Raw genomic sequence first — 20,438 nt, 5'->3', positions numbered from 1 at the left:
GCTTACTCACTTATTCTGCCAGTCAGAGAGGAATGAAGAGGGCCAGCTGACACCCAACATCTTCCCCAACCCAACTCACAAACACACACACACACACACACACATACGTCAACAAACACTCAAATAAAAAGCACACAGGCAACTGAAGGCAAACACAAAACCCCAGTGTACAAAGACACACATGCAGAAAAGCCAATTCGCCTGACTAGGGATGGGCAAAGGACTTGGGCTTTGGGCTAGCTAGGGTGAAAAGGGGAACAATTTCATGCCCAAGTGCATCAGAGAAGAGTACACTGGGAACTCAAGCAAACATTTTTCCACCCAGATAGGTTACAGCAATTACCCTCGCCTCTTTAACCTTGTCGCTCGCCTGCGAGCTCTGTTTCAGGTCCCATCCACGAGACAGTTCAGACACAGGGGTTTTGTATTGGAAGGCTGGGTAGTTATCTTTCTCTCCATTACGTCAGTTGAAGCACGGCAAGTCTCCGGCTCTACTGTGAGTGTGCACCGTGCAATTGCGAGGTTTGGGTTGACCGGTAATCCTGCAGCAGCGGGCGTGATTAAATCCTCATCATTCTGGCGGAAATGTGTCAAAACGAGCTGCTAACGCTTCACTATGAGTAGCTCCATCATGACAACAATGGAGGTATGAATATGTGAGGGGGTGAGCTGACAATTAAACGAGAAGTGTGAGGGATATGGGAGACCGTGTGTGCGTGTGTGTGTGTATGTGTGTGTGTGTGTTGACACCATCGCTCAGTCGAACCTAGATTAACAATACTGGCCTATTTTATTAATGCTTGTCTTGTCGCCAACACTCTACACCTGCCAACAGAGAGAGGGGAAGAGAAAGCCCTTTTGACACTGTGTAAAGATTAGCCATAATATTACTACAATTACACTTAGAAAATGTCAGGGTGGTATTATTAACAATTGGATCGGCCTTAACCTCTCTTTAATATCATTATATTGACCAAACTGACACATATTATTTTACTCAATGACTGTGCGTCTATTGCGCGAGTACCCCTAATGGGAAATCTTCCTATTAAGGGTGTGCTTTTAACTTAAAAAGTAATAAAGCAAAGTGAAAAGTCAATTAGAAAGACTAGATGTCATGTTTTTCCTCCTGCTGTGTATGTAATATAAATAAAGACAGAACACTGCCACTTTATTAGGTACACCTGTACAATCCAGTACAGCGGTTCTGAGGATTGCATTAGATTATACAGGTCTACTTAATACAGTATATACAGTAATATATGTTTATACCCTTCCCACCTCCAACTCAATCAGCTGACAGAGCGGCGCTGCAACAATTAAGTTGATGTATTGATTAACAGTTACAGTGATTTTTCAGGCAAATGCGCTCACCATCCTCTGGTTTCATCTTGTCAACTGTAACGATTTGCTGTTTTTCATCGTCATATATAAAAGTGCATAGACTATTCTACACTGTTATTTTATCGTGGGCTCTGAGAAACTGTTATAATTGTTAGTTGAACCCTGATGAAGATTAAGCTGGAAAAAACAATGAGGCGGAAAATTTTAAATTGGGGGTCACATCCTACAGAGGTCATTATTTTTGTACGCTGAGGACATCATTAGAACATATTTTGAAATGGGTATTTTCAGTAGAGTCAGGGAGCTGCCTTCACCTCTAAATTCCACCTCAGTGAACTTACTGCAGCTGTAGTGACAGAGGCCAATATGTCCTCTGTCCCCAAAACCTCCCACATTTCCTTAGATTTACTGAATTGTGACATAGTTAACATGAATCATTCCACTCGTATAACTGGTAGTAATGCCACTGTGCATTATGTGTGATGTTCATGACTAATATTTGATTACAATAAGCGCAAAGGTTTTTAACCTAGCAGCATTTATCCAATATTTAAAAAGAAACATGGCTGTACCTGGCTATTTTAGCTTTAATTATGTCTGCAGCAGCTAATCACTTCATCTCTGCTACCCTGCATTTTATAATCACAGTAAATCCTGTCCTTCTTTGTGTTTGGTGAGGCAGGTAGAGCTGCAGGACAGGCAACACTTTAAATGACTAATATTACATCCAGTGATTAACTCAAAGGTAAATATTATACTATTACTTATGATGGGAGTATTAGCAAGCAAGTCAAATTATCCCCATCGGAACCTGAGATGACAGAAAAAGAAGCTGCAGACTGAGTACTCAAGGAGAACCACGCCCCTGTCTCTTATTGCTTCACTTCAAAGCTGATCCCTCCTAAACTGACTTTCATCTACATAGAGCGTAGTTAACATCTCGCATCTGTACTTTGTTTGCTTTTTAACTCCAGTATCTGCAACAGGTTTAATGATATGGGTACATATAACTGCCTCCATATCCATAAAAGTTGACTAATTGATCTCTAGACTAAAAGTCTTTAAACCAAACCCAGATAAACACGATGAGGCCAGAGTTGCGTATACTGTAGGGTGCATGCACAGCTGCCAATGTGCTGCTTGTGTTTATGAGAACCTCATCGAACCCCCAGTGCATGTGTTGAATGCTCTTCAATATGCAAAATTGCTTCTTTGTGGCTTAACATTCAGCGTGGTTTATAAGTCAGGGCTGAAGAGGCGATATTTAGAGAATTGAGCAGAAACATGAAGCCAGGGAAGTGGGGAATGAAAGATGCTTTATGTTCACACTTCTTTGTCAAATCGTCCTCATATGCGTTCATCTTGACTTTAGATGAATGCTGGACATCAGCACTGAGAGCCTTTCTTTCAAATACCTCCAATTCCTCCCCCTTGTATTTTCATGCAGCAGTTGGCTTCACAGGCAATTCTAACAATGTGACAAGAGTTAAAGCCCTTCACCTTGTCATCCAGACCACTATTGCTTTTCCACAACTGTAGGATTTCAGCACGGACCTTTGATATACTGTAGAGACAGCAACAAAGTGCTTTGTTGCAAAGGGATACTCTATCATTGCCAGCTTGTATTGGGGGAATGATGTAATAGTGAATCTGATAGATTTGACCTCTAGGCAGCTATTAGTGGTGGGGGAATCTGATTTATGTAATTCAAAGACAGCCTACAAACCATTACATATCTTAATAACGCCCAGTGTATCATATTAAGCAAAAGCTAACCTTGTAAGAAGTCACATTAAGTTTCCCTTTTAAGTCAAGAATCATTTTAATAGGACTGCATGTAATGAGAAGGCCTAGGCAAACGTTGTCAGCGCTTTCTATGACATATGTCTCCAGCTGATCTGAATTTTCAGTTACGCTGTGAGGTATCTTCATCAATTGAGTGAATGGGATCAGCATTTTTGTCCATGCATTAATAGTTTCCTACCGGATTTGGCGATCCTGTTTCTCGTGCCACAACGAGCTTGGCATTTGTGTGACATTTGAAATGTCTCAGTAACTGACAGATGGTTTGCCATGAAGGTTCGCTACACACCATTCAAGCCACACCAATCATTGAGTCAACACTTCTGTCGCCGTCGTCGTCGCCAATTCCAGCTTGGTCCATTACTTTGGTGTTTTGACCAAATCGCTGCAAACTGCAAATATCTCAACTGTGTTTTATGTTCATTAGCAAAGGCTAAACTTGCCAACTAAATGTTGGCATTATCGTGGTCAGTGTGTTTGCACGCTGATGTTAGCACAGCTGCAGACTTTAAGTCGTGGTAGGCTTGTTGTTGCAATGATCAAATGAGTGTTAACCACAGTCAGTTAATGTTTTTAAAGTAATTAATAACCAAATAACAATATCCTACAAAATATTGTGCCACTTTGCCATCAGAAATAATGTTTAGCTATCATATACTATAATAACGTTTACCTCTCAGTCGTGCTTTTCTATGCACTATCATAGATCTCTGTATGTGTTGCTTTTCCCACCCCCCCCCCCCCCCCCCGCATCATTTATCCCTCTGACAGAACGGCATGTGCAGGAGCCTCAGCCAGACGCCAGGACGAACACTTAATCGCCATGCACCCATCAAGATGGAGCATCATTTACCGAGTCTCTTATGTGGCGGTGAAAAGAAATAATGGGATTTGTGCAAGGCGTGTTGATGCACCAAAATGAGCACTGGCAAATTCAACCCTACACACTGCAAGAAATGTACATCCCACACAAGTCAATTCTTTTTGTGCTTGGTTCATGAAAAGAAAAAAAAAAAATCAATTTTAAGGTTGAATGAGACTAGATAAGTCACAGAGAACCAGCGTTTTAATAGCATCTTGCTTCCTTAATGTGCTGCATTCTGCTGTGAATGAAGAGCAGACTTGATTAGACAGAAGAGGATTGGGATCATTCCAAAACCTTCCTTCCAACGTTTTGCAGGGTTTTTTATTTGCAATTGGGGTTTTTTTTGTTGTTTTTTCTACCCTTACAGCATAAAAATGTAATAATTAAAAAGTTGCACCTCAGCATTTGTGGCATATTCTGTAGTTGTACATAAGCTAACTAAGTCAGAAATATCCTGACTTTCACTGTCGTAACAATGTTTTTCTGCGTAACTGTTCACTGTCCTGTCACGTTTTCATTTTAAGGGACAAAATAAGCAGCGCGCCCCTTCTGTATAACAGGACATGCTGCTCATTTGCTGTTTCATCACATTTTCACATGTCACAGACTCCAGGCAGAAAACTACAATTGATTGAGGGTGCGGGGAAACCAGCAAACCACCATCTGCAAATTAGGGTGCGCAAGGTGGGGGAACTGCTCAAGAGGAAACCAAAAGGGAATAGCGGGTGCAAAATAAATAGGAGACGAATGGGTGGATTGATAGTGCACTGTTTATGAAGTTGAGAGATAGTTGCCCCACTGGAACCTTAATAAATGAGCGTACTGACATGTTAAGGTACAGTCTGGTCAGTTCGTCAGCAATATTTGATTTTATGATTTTAGGCACATGGTGTTGGATATCGTTTAGTTAACACACATCACACACCACATCAAGGCCCTTCAGTGCATTACTCTGCCCTCCCTACTCCACTGAAGCAACCCCCCACCTCCCAACACACACAGAAATGCACTAACACACGCGCTAAGCAAGATGCATCCTGGATCTCCAATAATCAGAAGGGAAAAACCTACTCAGGCTCATTCAATTAACTTCACATGCATTAGATTAGCACAAATCAAGCTTCTGCAGTCTGTGCTTCAATAGTCGTTTAACACACATCCTTTACATCTGATTTCACACCACACAGCATAGGAAGATCTAATTACGGACTGATCCATCTGGTTTTTAGACGCACTGTGCAAATAATGCAACTAATGCCATAGGGCATAATAAGGCGGTGCCAACAACGCTACTGTATTGCCACGGCCTGAACGGGGCGGTAACTGAGCCAATTCATGTATGTTGGGGAGGGGGGGAGAACGGTAACCGTGTTTCAAATGAGCGCCAAGCGTGCGTTAGAGCCACACGGCTGCGCTGTTAAAGCTGCCATCCTTTAATAATCCTATGCACACAGGTAGAATAAGAAATGTGCAGCATCCCAAACGACCACCTCGCCATCAGCGCGCAAGCCCCTGAAAGTCGCTCTGGATAAAAGCATCTGCCAAATGTCTAAATGTAAATGTAGCACAGCACCCCACGGAGGATTCCTGGACCCGGGGTGGTCCTCAAGAACCATCTCCCCCTCGCTGTCCCAAGCGCCGTGCTCGCCGTACGCGCCTCTCCGTGTGATTAATTAAACTGCTGTGCGCCTCTGCTTTGCAGGGGTAAATGCGAATTCCTCTCCGGGACACACGCACATTCACACGCTGAACGCACGCCACGCACACGGCGGCGCAGGCAAGACGCGCTTTTTCGCGGTCAGCGAACATTTACGCACGGATGAAACTGGATGATCACATCTCGGAGTCGTTTTAATGTGTACTGTAGACGTGTCTGTGTGTGTGTGTGTGAGAGAGAGAGAGAGAGAGAGAGAGAGAGAGAGAGGAGGGTCGTCCTGCGCTCTTCTCTCTCCAGCTTGTTGTAAGTTGACACTGCTGGAAGCCCCGCTGACAGCAAGCCAACCAGTCGTCAGTGTTCACATTAAGACGCTGATATAATGCAACGAGTAGTCGGTATCTCACAATCTAAAGTCAAGGACCACATGACAGCCCACTCGCACACATTTGCACAGGAGGACCCCCCTGCGCCTCTCACCCCCGTCCAGCACACTCGCGACTCGTCTTACCTTAAAGTCGAGGGCTTCTTTACGCGTTCAGTGAACCCGATCTTTCAGTGGAGGGACTGTAACGCACGCCTATTCCGCAGCTCCCCGATGGTGTGTAGAGGATGGAGAAACAGCACAACGAAAGGCAGCGGTGCCTCGTCCTCTCTCTCTCCCTCTCTCCCTCTCTCTCTCTCTCTCTGAGTTCCAGGCAAGGCTCCCCACTGGAACATTACAGGCAACCGATTGGTTCACAGGATCCCCGGTGGCCCTTCTTCGCTGTTCTAGGAGGGGCCAAACAAAATCACGGGGATCCAGAAAGCCAACACACTGCACTGCTAACTAAATCGGTCTTAAAATCCATTCAGCATTAATCATTAATGTCGAGGTTTTGTTTTGTTTTTTTTTTCTCATTATAATTATAAATTAGTGGTACTGTCTATAGTAATCAGATAAAATAATGCTAGGTTTGAATTTTAGAGTGCACACTGCAAAAACTATGATGTATCAGAGATATTACCTTTGTTTCTACTTGTTTAATTTTCTTAGAAACACAGAAAAAAGCTTCTAAAATAACATAAGCAACATCCTAACGACATATGTACTAACTTATTGCTCATAGGGTAATTATATTGGCTGAGTGTAACTGTGCTATTATGGGCTACTTAGCTTTCACTGTGTTTTGAGTGAAGAATCAACTTCATTACAACCTAATTAAGAACCCTCCACTTTCACTGGGGCACAACATCACTGAAGGGCAGGGCCTCGTTAGTCTGAGTCACAAACTTCACCCGTGATTTTCAACATCTCATGAACGCGGCATCACGTCAAGCACTTAACTTAGGCGGCAGCTACTGTAAATGGGTCAGAGCAGAGTGGGATTGAGAGAGAGAGCAAGAGACACACACACACACACACACATGCAAGACATGGAGGGAATACAGACCCGTTTTCAATAGGCCTTGAGGGCATTTCATGATTGCTTGAGTATTTTATTGCATGATTGAAAACCAGATGGGCGTACATGCAAATAATGACCTAGATTTATTTATCCCATTTCGTTGTTAGACAGGTCTTCTCATTCAATATGGGGGTTTGAGCCCGCGCGAGGTGCTCAGCAATCAGACAGCTACAACATGACATGTGTTGAGTTAAATCTTGTCTCCGTAAAGCCTCGCATCAGCTGCTGAAGGGTAAAACCTTGACGTGCGCGTGTCTCATTACAATATGTGAGGGAAGAGTAGAGACAGACTGATGAGGGCCTTGAAGCCTCCAGGGGTTCAATTCTAAGCAGGGCCCATAACCACTGCGCAGTGCCTCCAGTGCCTCCAGTGTTCATTTCTTTAGACTATGCTTAAATAAATACAGAGGCCGTCAGCGCTGCAAGACCCACGCTACCATGTGTTTGGTAAGAAAACAACTTTTTTTGCATTACCATTTCTCATCTGGCCAGGATAGATTAGGATCTGTGCTTAAAAATACCTCAACTCAGCTCCTCCCTCCTTTAATTTGCAAAACAGAGTTTACCCCCTTTCAGCTATGATAAATATTCATGATACATTACAGCAGTTTTTATTTTTTTTATGAAAATTGACTGAGGGGCATAATAGAAAGTTGTTGTTTTCTGAGAATATAATGAATTGTTGTTTCTTTTTTCACTGTATTTCCTTGTGTTTCTACCCACTGGCTATCGTACAGTATTTCAACCACTCTTTAATTTACTACTGCAGTCTTTTTGATGACTAGTCAGCTTTTTTCCAGCGGTTACAAAAACTCTATTGTGTGATGTAATCTGCAAATCTATTATAGCCTTCACCAATGTGTCATTATTTGCTTATAATAGTCCCGCTCATTTATTAAGGGCTGTGACAGCTGTGGAAGATGAGCAGCTTGGGGACATCAGCAGCCTGTAGTTTCAGCACCATGGTCAGTGACACTGTGTGAGACTGTCAGTACGTGTGTGTCGGGGGTATTTTAAACTGTTCACACCAACTGGGGGCCACTCCTCTTTCTGTGCCCAGGTCCCTATTTTCTTGTAATCTGTCAACATCAGTCCCTTTGTGGCAGCCCCAACGGCGGTTGTCACAAAGGGACTGCTGACGAATAAGGTTATGATAGTAAACACACCACTCCCCTACTCTGACATTTAGTACATCAGCCTTCAACACTGGGCTTCAAGCTTTGTTACAGGGCAGTATTTCACTCACATGATTCATTAATGCTAAGCTTGGGGGGAGAAAATCACACTTTAGCTTCATCATGGTTGTGGTGTTTCTTATCTCCTAGTCAGTTATACTCTTCCTCATCCATACCATTTCCCTGCAAGACCACTTAGTTTTGTTTTTTTTATTCAGTTTTTTGGGGAAAACTCTCTTTTTCTCCATGGACGGTAGCCTAATGAATATTTATTGGTCCACTTGGTCAAGGTGTAAAATCCACATTTTCAACATAGGCCATCATGCACCCTCACCCTTCATGTATGTGGCAGGACATTCATCACCAGAGTAAAATCGTTTACGGCTCGGCATCGCGCCACCTGCTTCACAGCCTGCCCGCAGATCTGTTTGTATCTTCATTAGCATTCGCCCAAACTATACTAAAGCCCTGACCCCGGTTCACTTTGAGTAAAGTCAGTCTGCTGGTAGCAGGTTTTGTTTTGTACAAGAATTTCTTTTTTTTTTTTCTTTTACCCAGCAAAACTGCTTCTGTAGCTCCTGTGATTGAACTCCTGATTTACCATGGTCAGAAAGGGAATTGGAAATGGTATTTTCTCCTCCAGAAACATTGCCTGGATAGTTATCTGGAAAACCCACAACCCCTGCTGTGCGTTTTCACAGCCCAGGTGTGAGCAGCTCAGGTATTTCCCCTAGGAACCGATATTACAAAAACAAATGAAAGTCCCTGTCAAAGGTAATATTAATCTCACTCTCTCACAGGGTCTCTCTGTGTCTAAAGTAAATTTAACTTAGCATGAGCATTCCCACATGTTCAGCATACATATTAATACACATGGAGTATTGATGTATACAGTAAATATATGTAGCCCATATTGCTTTTCACTACAAGTAGCCTCATTTGAAGAGTCATATACAGGAAATACCCACTGGAAGGTTTTCCATCTGCAATGGCTTAGGCTTACAGTATGTGTGGTTTGACTGCATTAACCCTGCTGGACAAAACTGATTACGTTCAAAAAATGGCTTCTCAATTGATCTCCAAACATATGTGATGAGCTCTATCCATGGTTCATCCCCTCAGGGCCTTTTGATGCGGGGGGAAACTTGCTGGTCCACCATGTCCTCCTTTTCTAATAAAGCTGTCATCAGCTGCCGGTGTCACAATGTTGCCACTTTCATGGCGTCGCTCCAAGCTGGCCGAGATCAATAGCAGCTGTCAGGGAGCAGTCCGTAAGCGTAATAAGGCCAGGAGACACATGGTAAGTAGAAGGGGGGTAGGTGAGTCCAGGCGGCACTTTGATTGGATGTCCAACCTGATTTAACAAAGGAGAGTCCAAAAAAAAAAAAGAGAGAACCGGTCAAATTATACTTTTACATAATATAGATAAGAGCCAAGAACCAGTGGTGACACCTAAAGAGGAGGAATCTAATGTAGAATATGTAAGATAGCTGTTCTTAGTTTCATTTTAGTTTAGGGGAGATGTGACAGACAGTGTCATTCCACTGTGATATCACCCTTCTTCCATGACCCTACTGGAGTTCTATTACCCACTATATATATATATACATATATACCTCCCACAGCAGTTAGAAAGGTGTGTATCTCTATCTATCTATCTATCTATCTATCTATCTATCTATCTATCTATATAGACACATGACATCAGAAGATCTACTCATCTTCCAGTGTCATGCATATTTCATCAAACAACATGCAAGGCTGGGGAGCCAATAGCTCATGTAGCTTTGACATCTTTACTAACCAGGCATCACTGACAGAAACACACACAGCTCACTTTTCACATGACACATTTGTCATGTGAACAATGGTATAATAATAATAATTTAGAGATCTACAGCTAAATCTATATTTGATTCTTAGACAGATTACTTTTATACAATTGTAAACCGCAAATGCGCCCATGTATGAAGTCATGACTATATTTCTCAAATAAAGTCAGGGAAGCAGAAAGCTGAGACAGCAGTTTCATAAACTATAAAAAAAGTACAGAACATGGCCATGCTAGCAGCTCTTTGAGCTTGTACTATGCAAAGTGGTGCTTCGAGCTACTGTGCATGCTAATATCACCATGATAACATGCTCACAATGCCAATTTTAAACATATTCACCAAATCAGTGTAGCTAAATGTTCGAATGCCAGCGGCTGCTACCTCACGCATGCACTCTACATAAAGTATCATGGAGGCAGGTTGGAATGTTTTTGCAGATACTTGGTTGTAAATAAAACACCAGATGTAAAAATCCATACAAATCAGGTGATAACAGAACATACCTACCTATAGTGAAGGACAGGTGAAAGTTCTGATCTGGTGTTGGTTCTATATGCATCATCTATGTGCATCATCAGCACTTTGGTGATGATGATGCACATAGAAAGTTATTTCAAATTCACTTCTCACACAAGCACATTGTGTCAGAAGATGAAGCTTATGCAGAAGGTGTTTCAGCCTGCCTTCATTCAGACCTTTTTGCAGTTAATCATTCAACAAAAGGCTGATTTAACGCTCTCTAAGTTATTTATTAATGTAAAAAGAAATCAGAATTTGTTGGCTGTCGGTGTGTTCTTTATTCTCAAGGTATAAGCTGTCAAGAAAAAGAATGAGGTCATTTAGCTGTTTTAGCTTTTGTTTCATACGCAGGCCTTGTAGGTTTTATCACAGGAAAACGGAAAAAATGAGTTTAAAGGCCGTAACTCGGTGTTCCAACTGCTCTTTGAATGAGTGTTCCTGTCATATCTGCATTACACAGTAGAATAATGCATGTTGAAATGGGTCAAGGGGTAAGGAATTGATTGAAGCTGAAGCTGGCAATTAGTTTCACTGATAACTGCACCGGCGGGGTGGAACACACCAGGCACAGGAAGACATAACACATCTCCTGAAAGGAAACAGTTCCATTACTCTCTGTCGGCTGTGCTCACTTCCCTCCTCGCCATTCATCTACAGATGTAATGACCAAAGAAAAGAGCAAGACGCTCATCTGTCAAGATGATTCACTGTCAATTTACGAGTCTTTTTTTTTTTTTCTAAAGCCCGGCTCTGAGCTGCCACCGGGGAGATGGACCCAGCCTCCTAAAAATTTGTGCCATCTACATATTGACATGTATGTTCCTACAGCACTGATTGGAAACAACTGTGAGGAGATGAATTTCTCAGCAAACGCCTCAATTTGGCTGCGTGATCTCACAAAGCGGCCACTAGATGTTGTTTTGCGACGTGATAGGGTGTAAGCTGTTTTAGAAGTATATCAATAAATAATTTAATTAGATTTGATTTTAAATAATAATTAAATCAAATAAAAATAATCACTTGCTTAAATTTCCCGATGACACGAGAAAGCCGGTGGGTTCAGTGCTCACGGCAGTGTGCAGCAGAGCTTGTGCCAACATTGATTTCAGATAGGCTTCCAGCAGCCTTTTACTTTCTATGTACCCTATTTACATATTTCAAAGGAGAAGGGCTTGTTTTGAAACAAGGACCTTTTCTAGCCAGTATTTTTTGCTAATGTTCTGCATTAGCTCCCCATGACCCCTAATAGGTATGGAAAGAGAATATGAATTATAGCAACACCTTGACAGGCTGCAGACACAAAACAAGGTGAGATGTACAGTAGCTGCATAGTGTGCATCAGCACATGGACGATCCAATATTAGATACTAGATAATGAAGATGAAATACTACTAACTAGGTGATATTAGAACTCATGATGTGACTGGACTGAACTGATTCTCTTTAAAGGCTTTTTTGGGGTGTGTATTAAATACACTTAAATCACTTTGTACCCCCTGGGTGTTTCTGTACATCTGTCTTCTATGTGTGCACTAAATACATTTACTAAGAGCAGCTGTGACATTAAAACATTGCAAACATGTAGAAAGCAATTCAACTGAAAGTTTACTGAATGTAAAACAACATACTCACACATGAAATAAAGCACTGGCAACAAAATGACTTTAAGTAAAGCTGGTACTTATTATTATTATTATACCTAATAATATGCTGTCATTGATATCACTGATATTATATCAGGATATTATTGTGCATTATTTATGGAATTTATCATCTGTTGTAGCTAATTCTACTACCTTATATGCACTTTTACACAGAGAGACCACATCTTGTAACCAATAAATGCAGAAAAATACACAAACAGGGGTCCACATACTTGGCAGATATCTTTACTTTAATTTAAAAGAAACAATTAACAAAAATAAATAAATGTGAATGTTTAGTGGATGTAAATTAAGCACTAACCTAAAGATTTAAACATGAAACACTCTTAACTCTTATGGTTGTGGGGGCTTCATTGATCTGTGCTCCCGTGCGCTTCTTGGAAATAAGGCGAGGGGCGCCACGGCGTGGCCAAGTGGGGAACTACACGAGTCATCATCTGAAGGAGCCAGTCATTAAAAATAAAACTGACAAGATGGCAAATGATTAAGGATGTTTGTGGTGCACTTCTTTATTTACTACCCTGCCGAATGAAAAAATACACATGTTCATGTTGTGTTGACATGACATTATTAAGTAGTCATTATTAGTATTATTAATATATAATAATCTCTCTCTGCACAGTCTTATCTATTGAAGCCTCGATTTTTTTTTCCAGCCTTTCCACCTCCAACCTTTAAATAACCGAAGGCAAACGGTATAATTACCATAAATTGGTGCTGCTTGTTTAAACAACGTTAAGCCCGAACGTGCGAGTGAAGCAGAACCACTTTGAGTTCATCCATCGCATTTCCTGGACCAAGTTCCTGAGGGAGGGCCGAAGGGAGCAGGCATGGGAAAGTTCTCCCCACTTTTTTCCGATTACATCGATTCCTTTTTTTAAAGAAGACAAACGCAAACCCACTCGGGGGCCAGTGTCGAGCAGCAGCAGCAGCAGTTTGAGGAGCGACGAGGGGGACTGACACCGGGAGAAGCCAGTCAGGAGACACGTCCAACTTCACGAGAGAGAAAGGTGAGAAGCTTATTAAAACCATGAAACAGTAGGAGCCAGTTTATCAGAGCATCAGCACACTGGTGCTGACTTTAATGAACTGTTTCCATCATGAACATTAGTTTTTAATCTTCTGGATTCCTCTTGTGAATGACAGCTTTAAATGAGGACTTTTAATTATTATGCACTTGGGTTGATTGAATCCCAATTGGTTTATTGGGAAACTATAAGAATTTAAAGTATGGATATAATAAATACAAGTCAGACTGAATTACTTAAAAAGTAGATTAGTCTCATTAAAAACACTTATTTTGAATTATTTTGTGTGTGTGTGTGTGGGGCAGTAACGATGACGATACTTTATATAGACTATATGCTGGTATTTTTATTTTAGGGATGTTTTCCTGTCTGGTTTTGGTGAAGTATTTGTTGGCATTCTGTGGCATGTTTTGTAGAGATAACAGTAATCCTCAAGACAATACTCCCAGAAGTGGATCAATCCGGTTATCATTTTTGCGCCTGTTGGTAGGAACAGATTCCCTGAGAGTCCATTGTCTTCTATCATCCTGCCAGTCGAGTTTGTATTTTCACTATTAGCAAAAGCTAAATTTATTTTCTCTCAGAGGGGAAGAAATAACAGAAAAACATAAATAGTCTAAACAAATAAGCAAGTGTCACAGCAGTGCCTCATCTCCCCCACACAGGATGTTTATTCAGTTGTGTGTAAGTGTGTGCGTGTGTGTGTGTGTGTGTGTGTGTGTGTGTGTGTGTGCGTGTGTGTGCATGAACTTTTCGAAAAGCCACTGACTGCGCCACTTATCATTAACAAACAAATTATGCTCAATACGTCATTAGAATATTACAAAAACCTAACCTGAACTTGCAAAAAACTAAACAAAAGAGAAAAAAAGAAAAGTCTAAACACATGACTAATTAGGGAAATTTTAAGGGAAATCAGGTTTTATTTGTATTGATTGGACTATTTTTTTTAAAATGTCCTTTTTATGTAGCTAGACTCAGGGTTAGTAAATGCAGAATAGGAGTTAGAGGTGTGTATCTCTTGCTTCACCTGGATAAAAGCATACAGCATTTGCGTCACCATAGATAAAAGCAAAGATTTATAGTAGTATCACAAGCTTTAATGAAAAATCTAGACTAACTCCTGTACAAAAACATTCACACTGGGAGAAAAAGGGAAAAAAAAATAGGTTCATTAGACTAAAATATTACAAAACTAATTGTAAATTTGTATTATAGAGATTTTGTAAACATCAGACTAAAGTAAGACATCCAAGCAATAACTAGAAGTGTTACAAATTAGAAGATGCTCAACAAGCCCGACCTCCCTGACCCTTTAAGAGTTTTTGAAATCCCTGGAGCTTCCATTCCATAGGAAACTATTAGAGTGAGTCACTGACTAACTACTGTATTAGTATAGTGGACTATGCCATCTCTGGACTCACGGTTAAGGAAAAACATGGATCTGTTGCTTAATAGTTAAACAGGGCAATTTGTATCAGTGAGAGCAGTTTATATAGGTCTATATCAGTTTTAAATACAGATACAGAAGAGGCATTCGGCTCAGTAGGGTGGGGTTATCTTTATTAAGAACTACTTCGTACTTAAAAACACCCGGCACATATTCACTGTATAGGTTAAACACTCAGATTCAAGCTTTAAACTACAACTTTCTTTTAAATGTTCACCTGTGAGGTAGATTACATACTCGCATATTGGCTAACTACAGTCATTAGGATTATTTACACTGATACACCAAATCAGTGGATTAAGGCAGCCCTTAGGGACCAGGTTTAAGACCTGCAAGAGATTCCACCTTGAGAGCCAAGTGCAAATAGTGAAATGGGTAGCATATGACTTTGAAGACTTTCAACCCTCTGGTCTGGATTTGCAGTTTAGGCACTGGTCCCATGAAGGTATAACAGCTTATTGTACTACTGTATATCATGCTGCTCTAGAGTCCTTTATGCATCTTCTAAATACATACTTAAACAAAGATATGTCTTCACATACCTCCAGGTCACAGGTTAAACAAACACTAGAAAGTCAACTTATGGATGCTTACAAGACTTCAAAACTCCAGAAATGGGAGAGGGAATTGTTCACATGTCTGTGGATGAATGGAATGATCTATGGGAAAGTTCGATCAAGACTACCAACTCCAGGACTTAGAGAGAGTTGTGTTGGACTGACTCTAAAATTGACAAATAGCCAGAGAGTCACCAGGGGCAGGGAGAATCCTGGAAACAATGTGGGGGATATTTCTTGGTCTTTCCCTACATTCAGTCCATACTAGCAAAAGCATTTCTAAAGAAATGATGGGAATATTTGGAACAGAAGAGAATTACTCTCTCGTCATATTATATCAGTGAAAAATCCCAGATGACCTAATGGCGCGGGATGAATAGCTTTTAAAATATCAACCATTTGTTCTTGTTCCATCCTTTGCTGTTTATTGAAAATAACACTTATTATTTAACTGAAAATAACAATAAAAACAAACTCAAGAAAAAAAAAAAATTTTAAGTTTTATTGGCCTCTCTTGGACTCATTCCCTCCAGCTTTACTGTGTACAGTGAAAGTGTTCACTATTTGCATTCATTTTAAATAACGTTAGTACCTTGTGTTTTTGTTTTAGTTTATTTTAGTGTATGGGGGCCTTGCTTGTTTTTCACATATTGTTGAGTTGGAGCTCACCCAACAGCAGTATGAGCTCATGGAAGAACTAATAGGGGGCCGCAGCCAAATACACATTTCTCAGTAAAAAAAAAAAAAAAAAAAAATCATTATACTGAAAAGGTTGGAGAGACTTAGCTCATTCGCTTCTTATAGAAATGATTAAACACTTATGCTTATATTATCTGTGTGTTTATGAAAACCATTTAAAAAGATAAATAAGAACGTTGGAAAGGTTAAAAATACGGCCTGCATAACAATTGAAACCAGACCTGCAGGCAGGGGTCCAAGCATCCTTACGTGTTTTATAGTTTTTATGCGTGTCAAGATTCACATTTACAATATTTACAATATGCAATATCTTCTCAAAACATGTTAACTATAAAATCAACTCTCCCTTTCAGGAGCAGAGGATGTCCAGAGCTGACTGGTCCTTCCTGGAGCACCTGCTGGAGGAGGGCCAGGAGTATTCGACAGGCGTCGGCCGCGTCTGGCTTACCGTACTCTTTCTCTTTCGCATGCTGGTGCTGGGAACTGCCGCCGAATCGGCCTGGGATGACGAGCAAGCTGACTTTGTCTGCAACACGAAGCAACCCGGCTGCACTGCGGTCTGCTACGACAAAGCCTTCCCCATTTCCCACTTTCGCTACTTTGTCCTCCAGGTCATCTTCGTCTCCACGCCCACCATCTTCTACTTTGGATATGTGGCTATAAAGGCTGGGAAGGACAAGATAAAAGAGGAGCAGAAGGATGGAAAGCAGGCCGAAGACGCGGGTGGAAGTAAGAGAGGCGAAATTGTTGTGATAGAGAGGGCCAATGAGGATGGGCGTGAAAGCAATACAGGGGAGAAGCAAAAAAAAGATGGTGGTGCTAAAGGTAGAGCGGCTGACAAACCTCCCGATGCTCCTAAACTAAAAGGCAGGTTGCTGTGTGCGTATGCATTCAGCATCTTCCTAAAAGTCCTACTAGAAGTTGGCTTCATAGTTGGGTTGTGGTTCCTATATGGTGGCTTCTTTTTGAAAGAAAAGTTCGAGTGCAAAAGGTCCCCCTGTCCTCACACAGTGGACTGTTTTGTCTCTCGGCCCACGGAGAAGACCATCTTCACCATCTACACTCAGGTGATAGCTGCCATCTCGGTTCTCCTCAACCTCGTCGAGCTGCTCCACCTCCTCCAGCTCGCCATCACCTACCACCTGGAGAAACGCTACCGCACCCAAGACCAAGTCTGTCTACCTCGGTCTGGGCAGATACCCGGGAGAAAAAGGACTCCAGAACTCCAAGCAGGGGTGTCACAGACTCACAAAGCAGGGAATCATGTTGACAGCCATGTAAACCTCTCCACGCAGCCTGAAGCTGCATGCTACCCTAAACCCTGTGAGAGCCACAGGAATCTAGCCATAGAGGTGAACTGGGATCCTGGGGAGGCTGGGACTGACATGCTTCCCAGTTATGTGAACTGCATGGAGGCTATGAGGACATCACATTCCTCCAGAGCACAGTATAAAAAACATGCGCATCATCCTGAGAGAAACACGCAGGGTGCCCATAAGGGACACTCAAAGCAGAAATATTATGTATGACACTGTCAGATGGCTCTTTTTTGACATCTGAGTCTTCCAGCTTATATATATATAAATATATATATATATATTTTTCAATTCTCAGGAGTGCATTGCAAGCGCTCAAATAAGGGAGAAATAAAGAACAACTACTGCACTGTGAACTCAGTGCCTCAGAGAAAGGCAGACATTCAAACGGAGATTTACCGGATAAATGGACCTATTCAAAATGAAACATTTTGAGAGCACCCCCCCCAAGGCAAAGAAAATGAGACTCCACTATGAGAAAGGATTACAGTCATAAGATGCCTTCAAGTTACATTAATAGCTTTTACGGCTGACTGTGACGGTAGTAAAAAGCACAGCAAAGAGGGGTCTGCGTAAGGTCTGGGGACACTGCATGGGAGGAAACTGCAGTGGAGTGAAGCATATTCTGCTGAGATTTGCACTGTAACCCCTGGAGTGATTCGAAGGCCCCTCCTCTCTCCATGGCGCTCTCCACACTGTGGAATGTACTGGTCTCTGGATCCCATTCAGCTCCCGAGAGGATGCTAGCTGCGTGGATGCAGACACGCATGCATGCACACACGCGCACACAATGTACTTTTCCCCTTTCACCCAGTAAGTAGTGGTCACTTGAGGTGGGGATACGGACTGGGACGGCACGAGCAAAGACAAGTGGAGCCAAACCATGGGAAATTCTGCTAGTGCACGTGACTTACTGCCAGAAACCACGGGATTGTAACAGTGAAGAAAGAGGGAGAGAGAGCAGGCCGCTGTGTACTCCATTATGAAAGCTTAATAATGCAGCAAAGACAAGCATCCACTCTGAAAATCAAACAGTTTAGCGAATTTAGAACTCAAAAGCGCATTAGTGATTGCACATCGAATGGGCTGAAAGCGGTACAGAGATGTGCAACTGTAACGAAACGAAATGACTAAATATGTGAATACCATATTTAATGTTTAAAGTGTTCATATTTATTATTTTGACGAAAATAAAGTCTGAATTACCACAATAGAACAGTCAAATGACTACTTCATGATGTGACATGATCAACTAACAGATTCAAATGTTCAAATAATCCATTATCCACATACTATACAAGATATACTTTAAGATAGGTCCTATCTAGATCTTTTGTGTATATGGTGATTTTTATTTCCTCTACTTGCTGATTTCTATGTTGGTAACATGTCTCAATAGTGTGCATTGTTAGGTGCCTAATCTAATACTTTATTCAAATACTGTCATAATACAGAGGCAACCAATCCCTCGAGAGAATGAACTGAAGTGAACCATACAGAGTGTCAGGAGCATAACCAAAGAAGTGAGATTGATTTAATGGCTGTTTTTTTTTTTCAAATCTAACCTTTGGTTGTACTGGAAAAAGGGATTCTGTTAGTTAGTAAGTTAGGAAGAGTTCATACAAGGCGGAGCAGCACTTGATGCCTGTGCTCTCAAATAGTCCTTCGGGAGTCCTCACTGCTAATGCTGTGTTTGTGGACAGTAATTGATAAAAAAAACCCAATGCTGCTCGCCTATGCTGTGAAAGAATGTAGCCATGTGTCTTTTCAGAGATGTATGCGCTATGGCACTCATTTCCAGCAATTTACTGACCTGTCTCCATGACGACAAGCAGTTATCTGTAGCTGGAAAGGGGGTTTATGGGAAGTTTAAGTGAGGCATGTTCTCATAAAAGTATGTGAGGCTGCACAGGAACTGTAGCAACAGAAAAGTTTTTTCTCCCCCTTTACCACACTTTTACCTAAATGTTGCACGATTTAATAACTATAGGAAGATTATTTCTCAGTGCTGTGAGTGGAATGTGCTTTTGGGAGAACAATCCAAACACAGTCCGCGGAAGCGGCTCGGTTGGCAGCCATTCCCGTGCAGCCTTGCTGTCCCAGGCCCAGGTGGGTCCGTGTTTGGCGTCCACGTGACAGTTCGTGTGTGTGTGTGTGTGTTTCCACAAAAAAAGTCAGTGGGTCACGGAACAGATTGCGCGGAGGGCGACCCCATATCAGCTCCCTGCTGCCAACCAAAGCCAGCAGCGGAACAGCGGAGCTCCCTTTAACATCCATCTTCCTTATGGCCGATCAAGGTAGAGAAGCTCGACGCCCTGTGTTATTCTCGCCGCAGACTAAACTCTCACCTCCTGTTCGCTGAAGCATATAAACCACCAGGATGAAAACAACAGTGAGTGCAGGCTATTTGCTGCTCCAACAGCCAGTTTGTACCTACACTCAATATTTGCAGACCAAAGAAAATGCAGCACATCGAGCGCAGATGAAAGTTTATGTGTTGGCTACAGGCTCATGACAGACAACAGGACATTAGTAAGCTGTTCTCAAAGACATCGGTTTTATTACCTGTTATTCACCTCTAGACTATTTCCCAGTCACATCAGACACTGCTGGCACAGGATATTCCAGTAAGAGTCTGACAATTGAGCTGTGTGTTTGTGTCAAGTTGAGCTAATAAAATGAATGAGAGGCTGGGAAGGCCCTGACATGCAGGACAGGTCATCCTTAACGGTTATACAGGCGACCTCTGGGACAAGAAGCCATTCTTACTGTGTTTCCTGACATTGTTGAAGTCACTGATGCATTTCCTCACTTCGCTGGTGCTGCTGACCACACACACACACACACACACACACACCACTTTACACAAGCTTAGTAGTTCACAGTGGCCTCAAGCAGCCTCCAGCAGGTCTTATAAATGGTGAGATCCAACTCTCCCTCGCCACCATGCTGGGCACTAACCTCTGGAAGGTCTTTAAAGAATCCCGTGCCAGCACTTCCCAAAATGAGTTGTCGAGTTGTTGTGCACTGCTGTCGAACTTCCCACCAGCTGCACCGAGTATCTCTAGAAAGCAGGCAGAGAAG

General features: G+C 41.9%; 2 protein-coding genes across 2 annotated transcripts in view; one reads left to right on the top strand and one right to left on the bottom strand.

Annotated features, from left to right (window-relative positions):
• dlgap3 (discs, large (Drosophila) homolog-associated protein 3) overlaps nucleotides 1-6,272 on the bottom strand; it is a 141,000-nt gene extending 134,728 nt beyond the window's left edge. The window contains exon 1 of the mRNA XM_026347788.1: nucleotides 6,178-6,272. The gene's annotated coding sequence lies outside the window, so the exon portion shown is untranslated. The remainder of the gene's footprint in view (nucleotides 1-6,177) is intronic.
• A 6,765-nt stretch (nucleotides 6,273-13,037) lies between these two features.
• cx39.4 (connexin 39.4) lies at nucleotides 13,038-18,567 on the top strand. Its single transcript, XM_026346639.1, has 2 exons — nucleotides 13,038-13,314; nucleotides 16,392-18,567. Exon 2 carries the CDS (start codon nucleotides 16,401-16,403, stop codon nucleotides 17,565-17,567), a length of 1,167 nt encoding a protein of 388 aa, XP_026202424.1. The 5' UTR covers nucleotides 13,038-13,314; nucleotides 16,392-16,400; the 3' UTR covers nucleotides 17,568-18,567.
• Nucleotides 18,568-20,438: the final 1,871 nt, after the last annotated feature.

Source organism: Anabas testudineus, chromosome 11, assembly GCF_900324465.2.
Source record: "Anabas testudineus chromosome 11, fAnaTes1.2, whole genome shotgun sequence".
Classification (NCBI taxonomy): domain Eukaryota; kingdom Metazoa; phylum Chordata; class Actinopteri; order Anabantiformes; family Anabantidae; genus Anabas; species Anabas testudineus.
This window is presented reverse-complemented; position numbering and strand designations above follow the sequence as displayed.

Excerpts from the sequence above, each read along its gene's own strand:
- cx39.4 (XM_026346639.1), top strand. The coding sequence starts at position 16,401 with ATGTCCAGAGCTGACTGGTCCTTCCTGGAGCACCTGCTGGAGGAGGGC.